Source organism: Callithrix jacchus, chromosome 9 (genome assembly GCF_049354715.1).
Source record: "Callithrix jacchus isolate 240 chromosome 9, calJac240_pri, whole genome shotgun sequence".
In the NCBI taxonomy this organism is placed as follows: domain Eukaryota; kingdom Metazoa; phylum Chordata; class Mammalia; order Primates; family Cebidae; genus Callithrix; species Callithrix jacchus.
The window spans coordinates 115,973,536-115,996,956 of record NC_133510.1 but is presented as its reverse complement, the minus strand read 5'-3'; the positions used below and the strand labels follow the sequence as shown (position 1 = coordinate 115,996,956).

Sequence of the window (23,421 nt, the reverse complement as noted above, 5' to 3'; positions counted from 1 at the left end):
TACTTAAAGTGGTCATTCTTTCATTAAATGTGTTTGTATTATTTAAAAAAATTATTTTTAATTATTTTTGCTTTTTCTTCTCATGCTCATTTTCTACATTCTTCCATTTTTCAACACCTTCGTATCTATTTCTTTGGCCTTCATCCTGGACAAGAGTAGTGGTGCCTTCCAACACCTATTCTGTGACACTAGCTGACTGTCCTGCAGTGTAAGTCATCTGGCACTGACTACTTGGAATTTGTGTAGATCCCACAAGTTAAAGAGCAAGGTCCTCAGCAAGTCCATCCTTCTTTCAGACTCCAGCCATTCATGGAGTCCCCAGGCTACCCACACCTCTGTCCAACTTGGTTACAAATTTGGGAGTTTCCATGACTTTCCTTCAGTTTCAATAATTTGCAGAATGACTCACAGAACTCAGGAAAATGTTCTACTTACAATCACCATTTTATTATAAAGAATACAAATGAAGAGCCAGGTAAAGAGATACGTAGGGTGGCAAGCTCTGGAAGAGCCCAGAGCTCAGGAACCTTTGTCCCTGTGGAATCAGGATGCTCCACCTTTCTAGTACATTGGAATGTTCACCAACTGGGACGCTCCCCAACCATCACCATCCAGAGTTTTTACTGGGCTTTCTTAACGTGGGCATCATTGCTTACATCATTGGCCATGTCAAAATTGAACTCAATCTCCAGCCCTGTTGCCTCCTTGGAGATTGGAGTGGGATGGGGCTAAAAATTCCAATGTTCTAATGACATGCTTAGTCTTTCCGGCTTGGACAACTCCTCCCTTGAAACTCTCTAAGGGCCCACTGTGGGTAACCTTGTTAGCATAAACCAGGGATGGGTGAAAGTGGCTTGTTATGAATACAAAAGGCACTCCTATCAGGAAACTCCAGAGTTTTTGAAATTGTTTGTTAGGAACTAGGCACAAAGGCCAGATACATTCTTTATTGTATCACAATTGGTCTATGCAGCAGTGATACAACTTTAAGTGAGGGTATGTGAGGTTAAAGCACTCAGACCTTCAAGTATCTTTAAAGCTGAAGCACAAGGAAAAAGTCTTTTGATTTGGCAAGAGGATGCTCCCAGGCTGGGGGAGAAAGGCAGGCTCAGAAGGAAAGGACAACAGCCTCATTTAGATATGGCAATGGTTTTAATCAGAGCCTTTGGAGAGCTTGAAGATCTAATGAAAGGGTTGGCTGGCTGCTGGTATAGCAGACCTCTGTGCCGGCAGGGGCAGGAAGGGTTTTGTATACAGAGGAAACAGACAGAAGGTGGATGAGTTGGAAGAGTCCGAGACCAAGATCACAGAGTTATGAGAACCAAGGAGCAAGTAAAGGGCCTTGCTTTGGAGACACAGAGGATTCCTTTTTCAGACTGGAAGGGATAAGGAGGAGCTAATTGGAAAAATACAGCTAAAAAATACAAGTTGACAGAATATGATGCACATAAAGTGGATGAGAGCAACTATTTTGCATGCATATATATATATATATATATATATATATATATATATATATAGCATTTTAGGTTCTGGGGTGCATGTAAAGAACATGCAGGATTGTTGCATAGGTACGTACATGACAATGTGATTTGCTGCCTCCATCCCCATCGCCTATATCTGGCATTTCTCCCCACGTTATCCCTCCCCAACTCCCTACCCTCCACTGTCCCTCCCCTAGTCCCCCCACAGACCTCAGTGTATGATGGAGAGCAACTATTTCTAAAGGCAGCCTGCCTGCAGAGAGGGAGTTCAGCAAGTCAAGACTTTATGGAAGAGTTTGCAGTCTTGACTGATTTCAATGAGTCCAAGAAGCAAGGGATGGAGGCGTAGGGACCATCAAGGGAAGAACGGATCTGAGTGACTCTTCCTCATGGTGAGCTGAGTCTTTAAAAGCAATTGCCAGATGACTTCTAAAAGTTTCTTCTAGAATTATTATTCAGGGCTCTGTGGCTCCTGAATGAGAACATCTCATTGGCAATATAATCCATCCTAGCGTCACAGCTTCCCAGTGTCTGCACTGCCTAAAAAGAAAACATATATGGGGGAGAGCAATGTCTCCTAATAGTTACAACCACTGGTTAAAAGAATTTGGGAGACCTGCCTCTGGGAAGGTAACTATTGCCAGAGACAATTTTCTGGTTGATAATGCAGATCTTTATAACTGGAGCTAACCCCAGGGTTGGCTTGGCCATCTCTTCCCTACATGCCACCCAGGATTGGGGGTGTAGGGTTCCTCTACAGCAAGGGTCTCACCTAGGAGCAGAAGACATATGACAAGGTCTCAAGACACTTAATTGTCACAACTGGGTAGTGTCTAGTGAGTAGAGGCCAGAGATGCTGCTCAACACACTCCTTTGTTTAGAGATACAGGACAGTCTCCAAATAAAGAACCGTCTGCCCCCAAATGTGAGTAAGTATCTAGGTTGAGAAATCCTGCTTTAAAGAAAGAACCCGGTGGAGAGAACCAAGCACACCTGGAGGGAGGATATCCTGGTGGAATACACCAGGTATATCTTGGTGGGTGAGGAGGGCTTTGGAGTGGTGTGGCAGACACCCTTGGGTGACCATTGCAACTCACGTCCATAGTCATCTTTGTAGCCACCTTCAAGTTATAGGTAACCATGTGACATTTCTGAGCAATAAAATGGAAGAGAATTTGCAGGATGCAGCTTCTAATAAAATCACTGTGTTCTTGACCTTTGAACCTCTGTATCTTTTCCCTTTCTGTTCTTCCTGCCTGGATCGTGAACCAGCCATCTGGAGGTACAGTGGCTGCCTTCAGGGCCATGAGCACTCAAATCAACAGCCAAAGAGGGTGGAGTCAAAAGCCAAAGCCAGAATGATCTGTAAACCCAGGGGAACGTTTGACAATGTCTGAAGACTTATGGTTGTCCCTGGGAGAGGAGGGCTAGTGGCACTTACTGGGTAGAGACCAGGGATGCTGCTCTGTACCCTACAGTGCATGAATCCGTGGTTGCCTGTCTGAGGATCACTTGTAGTAGGGGCTTAGTGGGGTGAACAGTTGTTTAAGCTCCTGTGAGCTGGGTTTCCTGTTATTTGTGGCTGAATTAATTTCAAGTTGCTACAGCAGGAAAAGTTCTTTGATTCAGGCTTGTTACAGGGCTATCTCCAGACAATGCCTCGTTTAGATGACTTTTACTGGCACTTTCCATGGCGGTATTGGGTTTCCAGACCCATCCTTGAAGCAGAGAGAGCAAAACCATTCCTTTGCTTCTTTTGCCAGAAGATGCCAACACCAACGGTCCCCTCCACCCACATCACCAGTGGGTTCGGCTGGGTCCAAGATCACAGGCCTGAATGAGAGGGTAGAAGGCATTAGGAGATTCTAAAAACCAGTGACCTCAGAACATGGGGTCCATGATACTGTCAGCAATAAGACGGTCTGTCCTCACAGCTTTGATGTCGGCAACTCAAATATACTAATAGGGTTCAAAGTAACTTCCTAGAGGCCGCATGCAGTGGCTCATGGCTGCAATCCTAGCACTTTGGGAGCTGAAGTAGGAGAATCACTTGAGGGCAGGAGTCCGAGACCAGCCTGGCCAACATGATGAAACCCCGTTTCTACTAAAAATTTAAAAATTAGCTGGGTGTGGTGGTGCACACCTGTAGTCCCAGTTACTTGGGAGGCTGAGGCAGGAGAATCAGCTTGGACCTTGGAGGCGGAGGTTGCAGTGAGCTGAGATGGTGCTACTGCCCTCCAGCCTGGGTGACAGAGTGAGACTCTGTCTCCAAAAAAAACCAAATAACTTCCTAGAATTAAATTGTATTTTCTGAAAGTGTTTTGAAAGCTGTTAATTGCTATACTCATGAAGCCATAATGAAGGTGTAATCAAAATATCTCCTTTATGCTATGTCAACTAAAATATGATACATTACTTAATCAAATACAATGTTGCCAAGAACGCAGGGTAGGCAACCCACCAGGGGTCTCCTTCTCTCTTACTTCTCCTCTGTGCTTTTTCAGTGTTCTTTTATTTTCTCTCTTCCCTTTCCTTTCAAAAATGAAGGTGTCCATCATTTTTGTCCCTTGCCAGTGGCCCTAAGCAGATGGATAATATTTCTTGCTATTCTTGAAGGTCCAAAAGAGTAGATAAACACTAATCTAATAAAAACCCTGCAGGATAAAGCAGCCTGTGAATGACAGCGTTAGTTCTCAGGGACACACTTCCAACTCTAACACCTCTTAGATGAAAGCAACTCAGGGACCCTTCCCTGCTTTTTCTGAGCAGTATCTTCTCCTGCCTCCCTAGGTTTTATCCCTGGAGACTGTGAGAGGTTCTGTTGGCTAGCACTTTCTCCCTTTCATGCAATGAATAAATCGTGACCCCAGAAGAGGAAAATCCAGGTCGCTGAGACAGTGTTAAAGGGAATTGGATTAAGAAAAGGATGGGGCCAGAGTGAGGGCACCTGGTTTTCTGCAGCTGGCTCAGTAGAAATTTCCTCACAGTCTCATCTTCAAAGTTGTAGTTGACCTTCCAGAAGATACAGAGCTGCTGGTATTGTGTGACCAGCTCCAGGACTGTCCGGAAACCCTCTGCAGTGTCAAAATCCGGCTGGCCACTCCCCTGCTCCCAGGCATAAACCGTGAGCAGCTCCAAGGCATACTTTGGGGGCAGAGATCCCTTTGGCTTCAGTTTCCTTTCACACTAGGGAAGAGTGGGAACATCGGATGAACTGGTTAGGCTAGGAGCTCAGTGAGAGCCACGCAGGGGCCACAGCAGGGCAATTGAGTCACGATGTCATGCTGGTGTGCTCACGCTCTGCACTTGGATGTCTAAACTATTCAGCCTTACAGGAGTCCACCTAGCAGCTTGCAGGCAGCACACATGAGTTTCTTTATCGTGCTTTTGACCATATATGGCTTCCTAGGACAACAGTATATCTACAGTTTTCTAGAAACCCACTGCATGCTAAGTATGGGTCCAGGCATTTAACCCATATAATTTCCAAACCTCCCCACAATGCAGGCATCATGACCTCCACTTTAGTTGAAGACTCTGAGGCTGCGGGAAGTGGAGTGATTCACTCAAGCTCACACCACAGCCCTGCATCTTCTGATGCACCACGCCAACTCTCTGATTTTCCGAGATGGGAACCACAGAGTTTGGTCTTAGTTTCATGTTTCAGGCAACTGGACACAGAAAGGAGGCATCTCAGGAAGAGCTGTTATCATGGTTGATGTTTGCTGTCATGAGGATATTCAGAAGCTACCTTGTGCACAAGTGCACAGAGGCTGAACAATATAGAAAATGCAGCCCCAGGCTGGGCACAGTGGCTCACGCCTGTAATCCCAGCACTTTGGGAGACCGAGGTGGGCAGATCACCTGAAGTCAGGAGTTTGAGACCAGCCTGACCAACATGGAGAAGCCCCATCTCTACTAAAATACAAAAATTAGCCAGTCATGGTGTCACATGCCTGTAATCCCAGCTGTTTGGGAGGCTGAGGCAGGAGAATTGCTTGAACCCAGGAAGCAGAGGTTGGGGTGAGCCGATACTGCATCATCACACTCCAGCCTGGGGGACAAGAGCAACACTCCATCTCAAAAAAAAGAAAGAAAGAAAAAAAGAGAAAATGCAGCCTTGGTTCCACCTACAGCTTCAACCTGCCTTTCGAGAGACAGCATGTGCATTGGGAAGCAGAAAAGCCCCACTGGCAATGTGTAGGCATGTAAATTCCAACTTCTACCCACCCTCTGTGTGCAAGGTAACTGGGATTCCTGCAGAATGCTTTGGCCAGTGTGAGGGCAAAGTCAACCACACATAGCAGCTTTGATGGCTGGAGGTGCTCAGCGCCTGACCCAAATGAATAGGGTTAGTGAAGGGAATGTCATCAAGACACCCAGTGGGCAGATTCCCTAAAGTGGCTCAGCCCTCAGCATGGGAGAGTGTGGGCAACAGGGCGCAATGGTCATGGCTTACTGGTAAAAATAATAACCCGTGGTCAGGACAAGGACTGGTGAAAATAATAACCCGTGGTCAGGACAAGGACTGGTGAAAATAATAACCCGTGGTCAGGACAAGGACTGGTGAAAATAATAACCCGTGGTCAGGATGAGGACTGGTAAAAATAATAAACCATGGTCAGGTTAAACATAATAACCCGGAGAACGATCCAAGATGGCTGATCGCTAACATCTCGGGATTGCAGCTCCCAGTGAAAGCACAGAGAATGAGAGGACACCACACTTTCAGACAAATTTTTGTTGCTCACGGAGCAGAAGATTCCCAGTGGAGGAGCCCCATGGGTCGCCAGCGTGACTCTTGTGGCCGGCACAGCCGTTTTGCCAGCTCCTCGGCGCAGCAGCTCTTGGTGCAGAGTAAACGGGACTGGTTCCCCTTCTGACCGACGTTTGGAGCTCCAGGAAGGCAGAGTCGCCTATTACAGACTCAAGAAGGAAGCCAGACTGGAGATTCCCGGGCAGAAAAGCACCATCAGTCTTAATGCCGCTGTTTTGGCTGGCACAGTGGGTTGCTCATATTTCGGCCCTGGGAATTAACAACTTGGACATCCACTCAGAGACCTAATTTGAAAGTTGGTAATTACAAAGAAGACAGGTGGATAAATTTACAATGATGGGAAGAAACCAGCGTGAAAAGGCTGAGAATACTCAAAATCAGAGTGCCTCTCCCTCTAAAGAGGATCACGGTTCCTCATCAACAAGGGAACAAGGCTTGATGGAGAACGAGTGCATCCCATTAACAGAATCAGGCTTCAGAAGATGGATAATAAGAAACTTCTGTGAGTTAAAAGAACATGTTGTAGCCCAATGTAAAGAAACTAAGAACTTTGAAAAAAGGCTCGACGAAATCCTAATGAGAATAGACAATTTAGAGAGGAATATAAGTGAATTAATGGAACTGAAGAATACAATACGGGAACTCCGAGAAGTATGCACAGGTTTAAACACTCGAATTGATCAAGCAGAAGAAGGGATATCAGAGGTCAAAGTCCAACTTAATGAAATAAAACGAGAAGACAAGATTAGAGAAAAAAGGATAAAAAGGAATGAGCAAAGTCTCCAAGAAATGTGGGACTATGTGAAAAGACCAAATTTACATTTGATAGGTGTACCTGAATGCGACGGAGAGAATGAATCCAAGCTGGAAAATATTCTTCAGGATATTATTCAGGAAAATTTTCCTAACCTAGCAAAGCAGGACAATATTCAACCCCAGGTAATACAAAGAACACCACAAAGATATTCCTCAAGAAGAGCAACCCCAAGGCACATAATCGTTAGATTCACCAGGGTTGAAATGAAGGAGAAAATACTAAGGGCAGCCAGAGAGAAAGGTCAGGTTACCCACAAAGGGAAGCCTATCAGACTTACAGCAGATCTCTCAGCAGAAACTCTACAAGCCAGAAGAGAGTGGGGGCCAATATTCAACATCCTTAAAGAACAGAACTTTCAGCCCAGAATTTCATATCCAGCCAAACTAAGCTTCACAACTGAAGGAAAAATAAAATCTTTTATGAACAAGCAAGTACTCAGAGATTTTATTACCACCAAGCCTGCTTTACAAGAGCTTCTGAAAGAAGCATTACACATAGAAAGAAACAACCAGTATTAGCCTTTCTAAAAATATACCAAAAAGTAAAGAACATCAGCATAAAGAAGAATTTACATCAACGAATGGATAAAACAGCCAGTTAACATCAAATGGCAGTAATCCTAAATTTAAATTGACTAAATCCCCCAATCAAAAGATACAGCCAAAACCCAATGGTATGCTACATCCAGACCTATTTCACATGCAAGGATACACAAAGACTCAAAACAAAGGGATGGAGAAAGATTTACCAACCAAATAAAGAGCAAAAATGAATAAATAAATAAAAAGTGGGAGTTGCAATTCTCGCCTCTGATAAAATAGATTTTAAAGCAACAAAGATATAGTGGTAAAAGGATCAATGCAACAATAAGAGCTAACAATCCTAACGCCCAGATACATAGAGACTTAGACTCAATGAGACAGAAAATTAATAAGGATATCAAGGACTCGAACTCAGATCCGGAACAAGTAAACTTAATAAATATTTATAGAGCTCTCCACTTTATATACACAAAACATACATTCTTGTCAATACCACATCACACCTACTCATAGGTTTAAATGAAATATTGATTGGCCATTATTAATACCCATTTTTTTAGAATAAAGCAACATTTTCATTCCCTCTCCCTCTTTTTCTTCCTCTCCTTCACGCCTTTTTTTTTCTTTCCTTCTCTCAAAAAAAAAAAAAAAAAAATCAACTTGTAGACCTCTAGATCCAGGTCGGCAATGTCTCTCTCACTGCCTGATTTCCTTCCTTCCCTTCTCTCTCCCTCCCTCCCTCCCTCCCTCTCTTCCTTCCTCTCTCCCTTCCTCCTTTCCTCCCTCCCTCCCTCCCTTCCTCCTTTCCTTCCTTCCTCCCTTCCTCCTTTTCTCCCTTCCTCCCTTCCTTCCTTCCTCCCTTCTTTCCTCCCTTCCTACAAAAAAAAAGAAAAAGAAAAAAGAATCAGTCCTCAACCTCCTTTATGCACTTTCAGAAAGAGATAGACATCCACTTCCTCTAACCCAAATTATTGCTTTCCCCTCATTGTGCTTTCCAAAGGGTACAAAAGCAGGCTGTAACCATACTTGCTATCCACACTATAAGCCCATTTTGTTCCCATTGGGAAATATCTGAAGATCTCCTATGGGTTGCAAATATTTTTCATCTCATTTATGATTTAGGCAAACTCTACTTATTCTACTTCCCTTAATATTTCCTTCTGAAAAAGAAAAAAATAATAACCCATGGTCAGGACGATGACTGGTAAAAATAATAACCCATGGTCAGGACGATGACTGGTAAAAATAATAACCCATGGACAGGACAAGGACTGGTAAAAATAATAACCCATGGTCAGGACAAGGGCTGGTAAAAATAATAACCCATGGTCAGGATGAGGACTGGTAAAAATAATAACCCATGGTCAGGACGAGGACTGGTAAATATAATAACCCATGGTCAGGACGATGACTGGTAAAAATAATAACCCATGGTCAGGACGAGGACTGGTAAAAATAATAACCCATGGTCAGGACGAGGACTGGTAAAAATAATAACCCATGGACAGGACGAGGACTGGTAAAAATAATAACCCATGGTCAGGACAAGGGCTGGTAAAAATAATAACCCATGGTCAGGACGAGGACTGGTAAAAATAATAACCCATGGACAGGACGAGGGCTGGTAAAAATAATAACCCATGGACAGGACAAGGACTGGTAAAAATAATAACCCATGGACAGGACAAGGACTGGTAAAAATAATAACCCATGGTCAGGACGAGGACTGGTAAAAATAACCCATGGACAGGACAAGGGCTGGTAAAAATAATAACCCATGGACAGGACAAGGACTGGTAAAAATAATAACCCATGGACAGGACAAGGACTGGTAAAAATAATAACCCATGGTCAGGACGAGGACTGGTAAAAATAATAACCCATGGACAGGACAAGGACTGGTAAAAATAATAACCCATGGTCAGGACGAGGACTGGTAAAAATAATAACCCATGGACAGGACAAGGGCTGGTAAAAATAATAACCCATGGTCAGGACAAGGACTGGTAAAAATAATAACCCATGGACAGGACAAGGGCTGGTAAAAATAATAACCCATGGTCAGGACGAGGACTGGTAAAAATAATAACCCGTGGACAGGACGAGGACTGGTAAAAATAATAACCCATGGTCAGGACAAGGACTGGTAAAAATAATAACCCGTGGACAGGACAAGGGCTGGTAAAAATAATAACCCATGGTCAGGACAAGGACTTGTAAAATAATAACCCATGGACAGGACAAGGGCTGGTAAAAATAATAACCCATGGACAGGACAAGGGCTGGTAAAAATAATAACCCATGGACAGGACAAGGACTGGTAAAAATAATAACCCATGGACAGGACAAGGACTGGTAAAAATAATAACCCATGGTCAGGACAAGGACTGGTAAAAATAACCCATGGATAGGACAAGGACTGGTAAAAATAATAACCCATGGTCAGGACAAGGACTGGTAAAAATAATAACCCATGGACAGGACGAGGACTGGTAAAAATAATAACCCGTGGACAGGACAAGGACTGGTAAAAATAATAACCCATGGACAGGACAAGGACTCATTACCTCTTTGTACCAGTGCTTCACCAGGCGAATTAAATCTTTCAGTTTGGTGTGCTGGGAGCTAATGAAGTTTCGCTGCAGCGCGGTGAAACAGGTAGAAAACTCTCCTCCCGGGAGGTCCGAGGATTTATACAGATCAATGAGCCCTGCATAAACCTCAGGGCTGGATGTGGAGCCAGAACTCAGCTGACCTAGCAGGAGGAAGAGAGTGACATCCTGCTTTAATATGCATCGTAAGTAACAGATTCCAAAACATTTTTGGCAAATGTTTAATTCTGGGAAATTAATCTGAATAGTATTAGCATCTTTGAATGACCGATGTCTAAGACATAGGGAGCATCTCCAGAATAATGAGATACATAAGAAACGATGTGGTCTTCATTAAAGGGAATTAACATTGGAAATTTAGTTCCTCAGTTGCTGTAGCCGCATGTCAAGCTCTCCGTAGTTGTAGAACCCAGACAGAGAACGTTTTCATTATCACAGAAAGATCTTTGGGATAATGCTGATCTGGAGTTTGCCAACCAATCTGGCATACTGCTTCTCGGCTTGTTTTGTTTTGTTTTTTGTTTTGCTTTTTTGAGACAGGGTTTTGCTCTGTTGCCCAGACTGGAGTGCAGTGGCGTGATCACAGCTCACTGCAGCCTCGATCTCCCAGGCTCAAGTCATCATCCCACCTCAGCCTCCTGGGTACCTGGGACTATAGGCATGTGTCACCATGCCTGGCTAATTTTGTTTATTATTATGATGATGATTTTAGAAATGAAATCTCACTATGTTGCCCAGGCTGGTCTCGAGCTCCTGGATCAATCTTCCTGCCTCAGCCTCCCACGGTACTGGCATTACAGGTGCGAGCCTCTCAGCCCAGTCCAACTGCTAGTTTTGTCTGTTTGTCTGTCTGTTTGTTTGTTTTTTTTTAGAGAAAGTCTCACTGTCACCCAGGCTGGAGTGCAGTGGCACCATCTTGGCTCACTGTGGCCTCCATCTCCTGGTTTCAAGCAATTCTCCTGACTCAGCCTCTCTGAGTAGCTGGGATTATAGGCACGCGCCACTATGCCTGGAAATGAGAAATGGGACCAAAATCGTATTCAAGTGTAAAGTATTACTGCCATGATTAATGCCACTTGCTGGGACCATGGACCCGGAGTGGCACATGTTTTCACAGCCTGTAATCAAGTCACGTGGCTTTCCCTCTACCCTCTGTCCACCCTCACTTCCAGGATCCAGAATCTTCTTCCTCCAGAAGCTAAGGTCTGGGGAACCTTACCCAGTGCGTTAAAGGCAGGAAGCACATCAAAGTTGACACTTTCATTGAGGACTTTGGATTTCAGAGAGAAGCTCAGCACCCTGGGAGCCTTCCACCTGGAAATCTCGAAGCGGACTTCAAGCTCCTCCTTCTTCTCCTGCTGAAAGGCTTCTAGCTGTTGATGGATTTCCTTGATGATTTTGTGCTGCTCGTTTTTTTGGAAGGTGTAGCTTTTAAGCGAGTTATGGAACACGACGAGGTCGGAATCAGAGCCAGTTTTCAGAGCTGTGCCTTTGGCGGTTGATCCTCCCTAAGGGAAAAAGGAAGACTGAGATCCAGAATTTCCTTGACCGAGGATTCCTGTGCCCCTGTGGGCTGGCGCCAATTGGGCTAACTAACACGGTTTCCAAGGCCAAGTTCTGCGTTAGGGTCCAGTGAGGGCTGAGTCCAAAGCAGAGGGTTTTCTTTTACAAACTAATAGATAATACAGTTATTGAACAATACAGTTCCAAAGGCAATTATTCTCCTGCCTTTACACACAAACAACTGACAGCCTAGTTACAAGTAAACTTCTTCTCAAGTCAATTTCCTAAAGATTTTGCCTGAAGACATATTTGGCTTTATTTAGATTCCCGTGACCAAATAAATCGAGCTGAATGCAATCATTAGGGTGAAAGTGCTCTTCTGGAGTTCATATTCTTTGCAGGGACATGGATGAAGCTGGAAACCATCTTTCTCAGAAAACTAACATGAGAACAGAAAACCAAACACTGCATGTTCTCACTCATAAGTGGGAGCTGAACAATGAGAACACATGGACACAGGGAGGGGATCACACACCCGGGCCTGTCGGGGAGTGGGGGGTTGGGGAGGGAGAGCATTAGGAGAAATAACAAATGTAGCTGACGGGTTGATGGGTGCAGCAAACCACTATGGCACGTGTATACCTATGTAACAAACCTGCCCGTTCTGCACATGTGTCCCAGAGCTTAAAGTATAGTAATAATAAAAAAAAGAAAGAGCTCATCTTTCCTTTGACGTGTGTTTTCTCCTGCGATCTGGGGACCATCGGGTGAATACCCACAGTTGAGGTACAGAGTCATTAACCTTTCTGCAAAGGGCCAGATAGTAGATATTTTGGGCTTTGTGGGCTACTCATGTCTCTGCCATTAAGGCTTCTCCCTTCCCTCCTTCCTCTTTCTCCTCCTTCTCCTCCATTTAGTTTCTGTAGAGAAAAGTGTTTTCTTTTATCCATGGGTAGTAAATGCCTGGTTACATGGGTTAGGGAGGTGAGGAAGGGGTGTGTTCTATTTCCTGTATGCAGACCCTCCATTCTTCTCTGTTCCTGCCCCTTTCATTCATGCAGCCCACCTTTGTCTTTAAGAGCTGGACTTCGGTGGCTCCTCCCAGACTGTAGCCGCCCCCCCCCCACAATCTCTAGGTGTCACCTTCCTCTAGCCTCAGCAGAGAAACCTTCAACCAACTCCAGCAAGATAGAAAGCAACGTCTCATCTGCCGATGGCTCTCTCTTCTTCCCTGATTGTCATATACCTTTTGTTTTTCACCGACTATCATGTGAATGGGGTCTCAGGAAAGAGAGGAGAAAGCACATGCTTTGACAATTCTAACACTGATCAGAAACTTGGTCCTGTTTTCACTCCAATGACCTTCAATGACGCAGTTTACCCATCACCCCGGGATACTGATGCCATTTCCTAGGCCCCTCTCTCTAGATGCACAGATTCGTTCTCGCATTACCACAGACATTTACGTGTACATAATAACATTTTCCTCCCTCCCTTCTTGTGACCATGGGGACACGTTTATCTGGTCGTGTGACCAGTAAATAGAGGGATACATGTCAGCCTGTGGCCTTTGAGCCATGGACAAGAATGACCGAAGCCTCTGAGTCTCTAGCTCAGCTGGTGTGGCAAGCTGGGTTCCAGTCACTGAAAGGAGATGGATATTCTAAGCTCCTTAGAATCTGCAGTGGGTTCAATGGCAGACCCCCTAATGACATATCCTCTGGGGTCCTGTGGAGGTGCCCTTATGTGGACAAAGGATCTTTGCAGATGTAACTGGGTTAAGGACCTGGAGATGAGATCAGGAAGGAGAGGAGAAAGCACATGCTTTCACAGCTCTAACCCTGATCAGAAACTCAGTCCTGTTTTCACTCGAGTGACCTTCAACGAGACAGTTCACTCATTGCCCCAGGGATATCAGTGTGAACAAAATATCCTAGATCCAGAAACGAAACCTGTCCTAGTTTCTGGGTCAGGCTGGGCCCTAAATCCAATAATGAGTGTTCTTAGAAGAGAAGAGAAGCGGGGAGGACACAGAAGAAAAGATGATGACAGAGGCAGAGAGGGGAGTGATGTATCTCCTGGCCCCAAGGATGGCCAGCAGCTCCAAGAAAAACAATACAGAATCCAAGTTGTGTTGTTAACGACCTAGGCGGTCTATCCACAGCCCCCACTGAAAACCAGTGTCCTAGTTCTCCTAACTCCCTCCCGGCTTCCCTTCCTCCAGTTTCTGAAGGTAGATGAATCCTAGAGAGCTACAATGCCCACTTAGCTCCCTTCCAGGAATGCCAATATTAAATCACCCCAACAAGACATAAGAGAAAGGCCAGTGCTCACCTGGACAGTCTGGATCTTGGCGGTCGATCGTCGGAAGCAATTTTCTTCAAGGAATTTACAGATGATGTTAACAGCACTGTCGACCTGCTCTAGGAAGTATTTGTCAGGCTGGAGAAAATCCTTGATGAACTTATCCAGATGGTGGCCCAGGGTCGTGAAGAGTGGCGCAGGCTGGGGAAAGAAGGAAGACCCCAAGTGTGAGTGGCCCCTGTGAGCCCACCCAAGGCTTCCATTCCTGCCTGTCCTGGGCCCCCTACCCTGCCTCCAGCTCGCAGGCTGACAGCTTTTCCATCTTTTGTCCTTGTATGAATACATCCCAGAACACACCTGAGAGTTTGGGGTGGGATGCAAGAACCCCCAGAAACAAAAACTGTCCTAGTTGCCCCTCATTCCCCCCAGGAGAGATCCGGATCCTTGTGCAGACAGGTCTGTGGTGTTCCTGACTCCAGACTCCTCTTCCACGCCTGGCTGGAGCATCACCTCCTAATGACCTGCGCCTTCTTGCTTTACCCACACATCTGGTCCTTCCCTGTTTTTCCGTTTGCTGTAGGTATCGGAGATGGCTGATGACCACATCCATTTCTTTCTTAAGGCTGTATCACCTTTCCTTAAGGTTAAACACACCATGTATGGGTGTGTTGGCTTCCAAGGGCTGCCATGACAAGTGACCACAACTAGGTGGCTTCAAACAAGAGAAGTTTATTGTCTCCCGGTTCTGGAGGCCAAGAGTTCAAACTCCAGATTTTGGCACAGCTGAACTCCCTCTGAAGCACACGTGGCTAAGGCTCTAGAGATGGGAGGATTATTCTGCATTACCTGGATTGGCTTGATGTCATCACCAGGGTCTTTTTCCTCTTAATTTTAATTTTTAATTGAATTAATTAATTTTTCTCCAATTTTATTTTAGGTTCCAGGAGATACATGTGCAGGTTTGTTACATGGGTAAATTGCATGTCATTGAGGCTTGGTGTGTGAATGATCCCATCACCTAGGTAGTGAGCATGGAACCCAATAGGCAGCCTTCCAATCCGTGCTCCTAAACCGTGTTTTTTCAGAATCAGTGTCTCGCTCTGTCACCCAAGCTGGAGCGCAGCAGTGGTGCCATTGTAGCTCACTGCAGTCTCCAATCCGTAGGCTCAAGAGATCTTCCAGCCTCCGTCTCCACAGGCTTGTGCCACCATGCCTAGTTATTTATTTATTTTAGAGATGGGGTCTCACTGGGTTCCTCAGGCTGGTCTCAAATTCCTGGTTTCAAGCAATCCTCCCACCTCAGCCTCCCAAAATGCTGGGATTACAGGCATGAGCCACTGTGCTTGTAAGGACACAGGTACTTATGAGAGTCAGGCAGGAGAGTCAGAGTTGGAGGAGGTGATGTGATGATGGAAGCAGAGAGAGGAGCTGGAAGATGCTCGGCTGTCGGCTTTGAAGAGGGAGGAAGGGGCCATGTGCCAAGAAATTTGGACAGCCACAAGGAGCTTGGAAAGGTGAGGAAACACGTATTTTTATTTGGTTGGTGCAAAAGTAATTTTGAGACAGGGTCTTGCTCTGTCTCCCAGGTTGAATGCAGTGGCACAATCATGGTTCACTGTAACCTCAACCTTCCTTTCTCAAGTGGTCCTTCTGCCTCAGCCTCCTGACCAGCTGGGACTACAGGCATACACCCTGCACTGGCTAATTTGTTACTATTACTATTTTGTAGAGACGGGGTATTGTTATGTTGCTCAGGAACTCTTGGTCTCAAGTGATCCTCCTGCCTCAGCCCCAAAATATTGGGATTACAGGTGTGAGCCACCATGCCTGGCTCAAATTCATGTATTTTAAGTCACTAAGATTAGGGCATTTAAAAAAAAAAAAAGCAGTAAGAGGAAACTAATTCACTGTTCTATACACATGTTGTACTTTTGCTGGCAACACAGACAAGATGGGCTAGCTCACCTGGGAGTCAGGAAGGGCGTATGCATGGTATGAGTACCTGTGTGTGCATGTACATATGTACATGAGTGCATGTGTGTGCATGGTGTGAGTACACATGTGTGCATGTGTTTATGCATATGTGTGTGGTATGAGTGCATGTGAGAGCGTGTGCATGACTGCATATGTGTGCATGTGTATGCATAGTATGAGTGCATGTGTATGCATGTGTATGAATATATGCATGTGCGGTGTGAGTGCATGCATGTGCATGTACATGAGTGCATGTGTGTGGTTTGAGTGCAAGTGCATGAATGCATGTGTGTGCATGGTGTGAGAGCATGTGTGTGCATGTGCGTGAGTGCATGTGTGTGCATGTGAGTGTGTGTGTGTGGTGTGAGTGCATGTATGTTCATGAATGCATGTGTGGTGCGAGTGCATGTGTACATGAGCCCTCCAACGTTTGTACCTCTTTATGCAGCGGTTCCTGGGCCTAAATTGTCGTCAACAGATGTAGAGAGAGGGATGGGGATGGTCTCATAGCTCTCAAAATAGAAGTTGATAGGGTAGCAAAGCAAAAACAGCCAAAGTGAGCATCAAAAGATGGTTTAGGAGATATGTGGAACTAAATGATGTGTGCTTCTGGGTTGGAAGAGAGTGTCCTATAAAGGACATTCTTGGGATGATTGTCAAAATCATCCCAATGGGCTGTATTGGGACAATAATATATAACTCCTCACCTCCTGAACTTGATATGGCATGGAGGTTATTAAGAGGATATTCTTGTTCTCAGAGATCCCTATGATAGCATTTAAGGGTAAAAAGATGTCTGGCAGTCCACTCTCAAAGGGCTCAGTATAAACAACAGCTATAATGATGGGCAGGTGAGGTCGCTCACGCTTGTAATTCCAGGACTTTGGGAGGCCAAGGTGGGAGGATCACTTGAGCCCAGGAGTTTGAGATTAGCCTGGCCAATGTAGTGAGATCCCACCTTTAAAAATAGATTAAAAACAACTATAACAACAATAATAATAACGTGTACTACAAACTAACATAGCAAATGTCACACAGGATGCATCTGCATGAGGGGCTCCTAGCAGTTTATTGAACCATTTTTTTTAACTTTTTAAATGTTTCAAAGCTTCAGAATAAAATGTCAGGGAAGAGGGGGTAATTTTTTTGAAAAAAATCTGCCTGAAGAAGCCAGGAAAATTGGGGTCAGGGAGCAAAGACCAGGGGTCCAGTGAAAGTAGGGGTTGGGGTGACTGCTCAGAGCATCCTGATCCTGCTGGGTCCAGTTATGGAAGTTCCCCATTCATAGACTCCCCCGCTTCTGTGAATTTTGCTAAACTCATTTACGTCTTCATTTACATGCCAGATTGGTGCTCAGTTAGCCTTCAAATTTCTGTGCAAATGTGATGTGGATTCTGTCTCCCATAACTTGGATATAAATTAATCTCCTGCCTGTGAAGTGTGGAATTTGGTTGGCCCCTTTGGCCTCAATTAATAAAGTTGTCCCCAGTGAGGTTCCCAGGAAAGCTGAGAGGGCTCAGTGGTCTAACCTGGGAAGTTTCTTCTTGGATGGCTTTTCTCTAATAAGAGCTGAGCATGCAGGGGAGTTCGTGTTGGTGGATTTACTTCTCCTTTTGGGGATGGGAGGGGGAAGTCCAGTGCACCTGTTTCACAGCTGGTGCCTTAATTGGTTCTCCTGTTTTGGCCCCACTTCTGGCTTTTGCCCCCGGCACCTGCCTGAATGGAGCTCAGAGCCTGTCCTGGCAGCGACAGGCCTGACTGCCGCCCCTTCTCTGAACAATGCTCTGTTTCATGTCTCCGCATGCCTGGCTGTCTCTCTTAAAGAAATTAATTGAGATCTTGCATCTGTGGGTACCCCGTTTCTCTTTGTTCCATTTTGGACTTTACAGTCATTGCCCCTGTTGGTGTGCTGAGGGTTGAACTGTGTCCCCCTAAAAGATGCTGGGGTTCCAACGTACAGTATTGGCGAATGTGCTTTACTTGGAAATAGTGTCTTTTCAGATGGGATCTAGTGAAAATTAGGTCATTGGGGTGGACCCTAATTCAGTAAGACTGTTGCTCTTAGAAGAAGAGGAGACAATAAGACAGATATGCACAGAGGGAAGCTGATGTGAAGACACATAGGGAGAAGGGCATGTGACCACAGGGGTAGAGGCTGGAGTGATGCAGCCACAAGCCAAGGACTGCTGGCAACTACTGTAAGCTGGAGGAAGCCTGGAATAATTCTTCCTTAAGGCCTGCAGAGAGAGTGTAGCCCTGTCAACACCCTGAGTTTGAACCAGCAATATCCAGAATGGTGAGAGAATAAATTTCTGTGGTTTTAAGCCACCTGTTTTGCGGAATTTTGTAACAGCAGCACAGGAAATTAATACAGGGAACTCTCAGATAATACTTAGCCTGGGTGGCAGGAAGACTTTCCTGCAGCATGCAATACCGTGTATTTGGAAAACCCTCTTACCAGGACATTCCAAGATGGTGCAGGTAACTCATTATCCAGGTTGGGAGAAGTCAACCAGGTCTGAGCCTCTTGTTTCAGCCTTTGCCAGCATCTGTAATCTCCACTCACGTTATTGGTCGGGTCGGTTGGATCCAAGATTACTGGCCTGTGTATTCCATTAGATTAAAAAAAATCAGTTGAGCTTCTTGTGAGGGGCAAAATCTGTATTGGGGAAAGAGGCCTTGAGTGGGAATCTGGTGACCTGAATTTGGATTCCCATGGCTCCTCCAAGCTGCTGAAGGGTTTTGTCTAGGACATCAAGCTCCTCTGGCCCTGCGTTTGCTGCTTTGCAGAGACATTCTATTAATGAAACAACAAACTGGTCTTCTCTTCCTGCCACTCCCCCTTCTCTCTTAGCCCCTTCTTTCTATAAGGGGAAGTGTCGCTTCATGTGTTTGTTTAGGGGACAAAATGTGATTATGGTTTGGAACGTGAAAAGCAATGGTTGGACCTCCCCTCTTTCAGACAGACCCCTCTGCCTCCCCACCCATGGCGGCTGCCATTCTTCTGGTACATCACTGACTGGACAGGGCAAGGCTGAGATCTCATTCCAAAGAGGTACACCTAGCACGCAGATGATGAGGTACAGGGCTAGGGCATGAGAAGCTTGGCACCTCTCTGATTGGAACTGGTGCAGCAAGACGTTCCTGACGGTCTCATCTTCAAAGTTGTAGTTGACCATCCAATAGATACACAGCTGCTCCTGGCATTTGATCAGCCCCAGAACGGTTCTGACGCCTTCAGCAATGTCGAAGTCATCTTGTCTGCACCCCTGTTCCCAGGCATACACAGTAAGCAGCTCCAGGGCGTACGGAGACAGCAAGGGTAAACCATTCATTTTTTCCTGGCACTATGGGAGAAGAAAAGGGTGGTGGCTTATTTGGGGATCGAGTTCTTCCTATGTCGGCAATCTGAAATCAAGAAGCTAGAAGCCTACAGGAAGTCATTCTCCCTCGCCAGAATGCCTACAATTCAGTGGACTCACAATACCAAGTCTTGACAAAGATGTAAAGCAACTGGGATGGAGCAGGGACCTCTCTTAGGGGCCTGCAGGCCACCACTGCCCCCATCCCACAAGCAGGAAAAGAAAGGAAAATCTTGAGTTCTTTCAAGGGAAATTCCAGGCCCCTCACTAGCTTTGAAAAGTCAATGAGCCATTTGATAAGCAAAAATATAGTAGTTCAGGGTCTACAGGAGCAGTGAAAAAAAAACCCAATAAAATAAAAACAACAAAAGAAGGTAATAGTCACTTAAAACAATAGCCAAGGAAGTCAGAGTCAGAAGATGTTTTGTTCCCTGTAGAAACTAAAGATAACATCTTAACATATGTCCCTGAGTTGATTTTCAGAAACTCAGACTCCCACCAAGTGAATCCACTGGCAGGCAGACCTCAGATAAGAGGAAGCTGAGCATTGAACCCTGGCTCCTTCTTTGTTCTAAATTTCTTCCTGAGGGTCCTGGAGGAGGTCACACCTATGAGCCAGAGCTAACATTCCTTTCTGCAGATCTGAAATTTTTAGACAAAGCTTCACCTACTTCACCAATCAAAAATCGGAAGATCTTTGAATCCTGTGACCTGTGCCACCCATCCTCCTCCTCCCTCCTGCTTGGACGTGTCCCACCTTTTTAGGTCAAACCAATGTACAGCCTCCATGTGTTGACTTATGGCTTTGCCTGTAACCTCTGTCTCCTCACCTTTAAAACCCTTACCTATAAGCCACTGGGGAGTTCAGCTCGTAAACATGAGCTGCCCAGTTCTCCCCGCTTGGCTCCCTGCAATAAATGCCTCACTCTTTCTCTGCAATCCCAAAGTCACTGTTTGGCTTTGCTGTGCTAGGTGAGCAGATCCTTGGGTTTATTAACATGCCTGAAACTCATACGTTGCTCATGAGAGGGTAATTTGGTAAGATTTTGGAAATGGTTTGGCAAGATTTGCTATAGTTAAACAAAAAAGAATCAAATAAACCACATGTATTTTATATATTTACACAGATACGTACACAGCATTTGTATATGTGTACTAGATAGCCCAGCAATTCTACTGCTACATATTTACCCAAGAGAAATGAGTGCTTACATTCACAGAAAGACATGTAGGAGAATATCCATGGTAACCTAATTCATCATTGCCCCAGTTTGAAAATGACCCAATCATCTATCAGTAGCAGAATGGATACATGTATGTTATGTTAATACAATGGAATACGGCAAAACAATAGAGGCGGACAGATCATGAGGTCAGGAGATCGAGACCAGCCTGGCCAACATGGTGAAACCCTGTCTCTACTAAAAATACAAAAATTAGCCAGATGTGGTGGGTGGATCTCCTGAGGTCAGGAGATCGAGACCATCCTGGCTAACATGGTGGAAACCCTGTCTCTACTAAAAATACAAAAATTAGCCAGATGTGGTGGGTGGATCTCCTGAGGTCAGGAGATCGAGACCATCCTGGCTAACATGGTGGAAACCCTGTCTCTACTAAAAATACAAAAATTAGCCAGATGTGGTGGGTGGATCTCCTGAGGTCAGGAGTTTGAGACCAGCCTGGCCAACATGGTGAAACCCTGTCTCTACTAAAAATACAAAAATTAGCCGGGTGTGGTGGTGCATGCCTGTAGTCCCAGCTACTCAGGAGGCTGAGGCAAGAGAATTACTTGAACCCGGGATATGGAGGTTGCAGTGAGCCGAGATCCCATCACTGCACTCCAGCCTGGGCAACAGAGCAAGACCCTGCAACCACATGAATGAGTCTCTCAGACATAATGTTGAGCAAAAGAAAGCAGACATAAAGCATGTACAGTATGATCCCACTTATGTGGTTTAAAATCAAGCAAAACTAATCTGTGGTGGTGACAGATGTTGAAACAGGAGTTTGTTTGGGAGGATTACTGGAGGGGGCAGTGGGCTTGAGGCACCTTCTGGGGTGCAGGAAATGTTCCTTCTGTTGATTTGGGTGTTGCTGGTTAGATTATAACAATACCTGGAGCTGTATACCTAAGACGGTTGCACTTTACTGGATGTCAATTATCTTGATAAAAAGGAAATAAGTGATAACTGCATATAGACTGTTGGAAATTACCTGTTGATGCCAGTGCTTTATCAAGAGGATCAAATCCTTTAGTTTTCTGGGACAGTTGTTGAAAAACTTCTGCTGAAGTTCGGTGAAGCAGACTGCAAACTCACCAGGGCGGGCATTTGTCTTATCCAAGGATCTTTTGAGCTCTCGATAGATCCAGGGGCTGGGACTGTCATTTAAGCCTGAAGTGAAAGAGAAATTGGAACTTTAGTATTTACGTAACCTGGTCTCAGAGAGACAGGGCTGCTCTACCATGAGGGTCAATTGTAGTTTGATAGCACACAACCCCTGCTTAATCGGCCAAAGGACTGGTACCTTTACATAAAGCATAATAGGGAAGGATGATTTGGCCCATTAGATAATAAAGTGTAGTCTAAAGTGACTATAATGAAAACGGTATGGTGTTAACCCAAGTCAAGATCAGCAGAACCGAATGAAGGGACAAGAGATGCAATTCTAAATGAGAAAGGGAATACTCCAAATTAGTAGGGAACAAGTGGGTTCTTTAAAAAATTGTTGGTGTTGGCATAATTGGTATACATCTGGAAGAAAGGAAGGTTAGGAAAGTTTATGTTTTACATGCAATGTATTCTGTTATTGAGTCTATCCAGTAAATATCCTATTTCAGAGTGTCAGGGTATAGGGACTTTGAGGAGGCAGGCAAGGTGGCAGCAGGGCCTTGGAAGCCTGGGGACAGAGGCTGGTTTAATCAATGTGTTTCCATTCTTGCTAGCTAAGCTCCACTGCTTATAAATACATTTATTTAGCTTGGCATGGTGGCTCATGCCTGTAATTCCAGCACTTTGGGAGTCTGAGGCAGGTGGATCACTTGAAGCTGGGAGTTTGAGATCAGCCTGGCCAATATGGTGAAACCCCATCCCTACTAAAAATATAAAAATTAGTTGGGCAGGTGGCAGGCACCTGTAATTCCAGCTACTCAGGAGGTTGAGGCAAGTGAATAGCTTGGACCCTAGAGGCAGAGGTTGCAGTGAGCCATAATTGTGCCACTGAACTCCATCCAGCCTGGATGACAGAGTGAGACTCTGTCTCAAAATAAAAATAAAATAAACACATTTATTGATTGATTACTGTTACTGAAACACCAGGGGTTCAGTCTAGGTCCCGCACAGAAAGCCAATGACTGAAACAACAAGTGTGGCCAAGAAGAAGGCTTTAATCAGGTGCCACAGCCAAGGCGATGAGAGTCAGTCTCAAATCCTTTTCTCTGACAGACTAAAGTTAGGGTTCTGTATAGCAGAGAAGAAATGTAACTATGTGTGGGGAAACAGGAATTAGGGAGGGGTAAGGAGGCAATCATGAGGAATAAGGGATCTGATATTGCATTGTCTGGATGCAGTGACTGATGATTTTCAGTTCTTTGATACTTTTTGAGAGGTTTGAGGGTCCTTTTCTGATGAAGGAGCTCAAGTTAAACAAACGTAAGTTTCAAGCTTTAAGATGAGAAGAGTCAATTTCTATGTTCATAACAACAACAACAAAACCCCCCAAACAAACAAACAAAACCAAAACCGAAAACAAAATGGTCTATGGGACTACTGGGTTTGGTTCATCATTATTCTTATTTTTAGAGATAGAGTCTTCTCTATCACTCAGGCTGGACTGCAGTGGTGCAATCATAGCTCACTGAACCATCAAATATATTTCAAAGCTCAAGTGATTTTCCTGCCTCAGCCTTCTGAGTAGCTGGGACCACAGGCATGTGCCACCATGCTTGGCTTTTTTTTTTTTTTGAGATGGCATCTTGCTATGTTGCCCAGGATGGTCTTGAACTCCTGGCCTCAAGTGATCTTCCCACCTTGGCCTTCCAAAGTGTT

The 23,421-nt window shown here is 45.0% G+C and overlaps 1 protein-coding gene across 3 annotated transcripts in view; it reads right to left on the bottom strand.

Annotated features, from left to right (window-relative positions):
* Positions 1–425: 425 nt before the first annotated feature.
* Positions 426–23,421, bottom strand: part of OAS2 (2'-5'-oligoadenylate synthetase 2) — a 41,639-nt gene continuing 18,643 nt past the window's right edge. For all 3 annotated transcript variants that reach the window (XM_009004705.5, XM_054238920.2, XM_017976392.4), the window contains exons 3-10: positions 21,590–21,768; positions 19,125–19,360; positions 18,472–18,616; positions 14,070–14,240; positions 11,452–11,740; positions 10,188–10,375; positions 4,432–4,670; positions 426–3,317 (exon numbers count right to left, since the gene is read on the bottom strand). In XM_009004705.5, the coding sequence (XP_009002953.1) occupies positions 3,149–3,317; positions 4,432–4,670; positions 10,188–10,375; positions 11,452–11,740; positions 14,070–14,240; positions 18,472–18,616; positions 19,125–19,360; positions 21,590–21,768 (1,616 nt within the window). In that variant the 3' untranslated portion in view covers positions 426–3,148. The remainder of the gene's footprint in view (positions 3,318–4,431; positions 4,671–10,187; positions 10,376–11,451; positions 11,741–14,069; positions 14,241–18,471; positions 18,617–19,124; positions 19,361–21,589; positions 21,769–23,421) is intronic.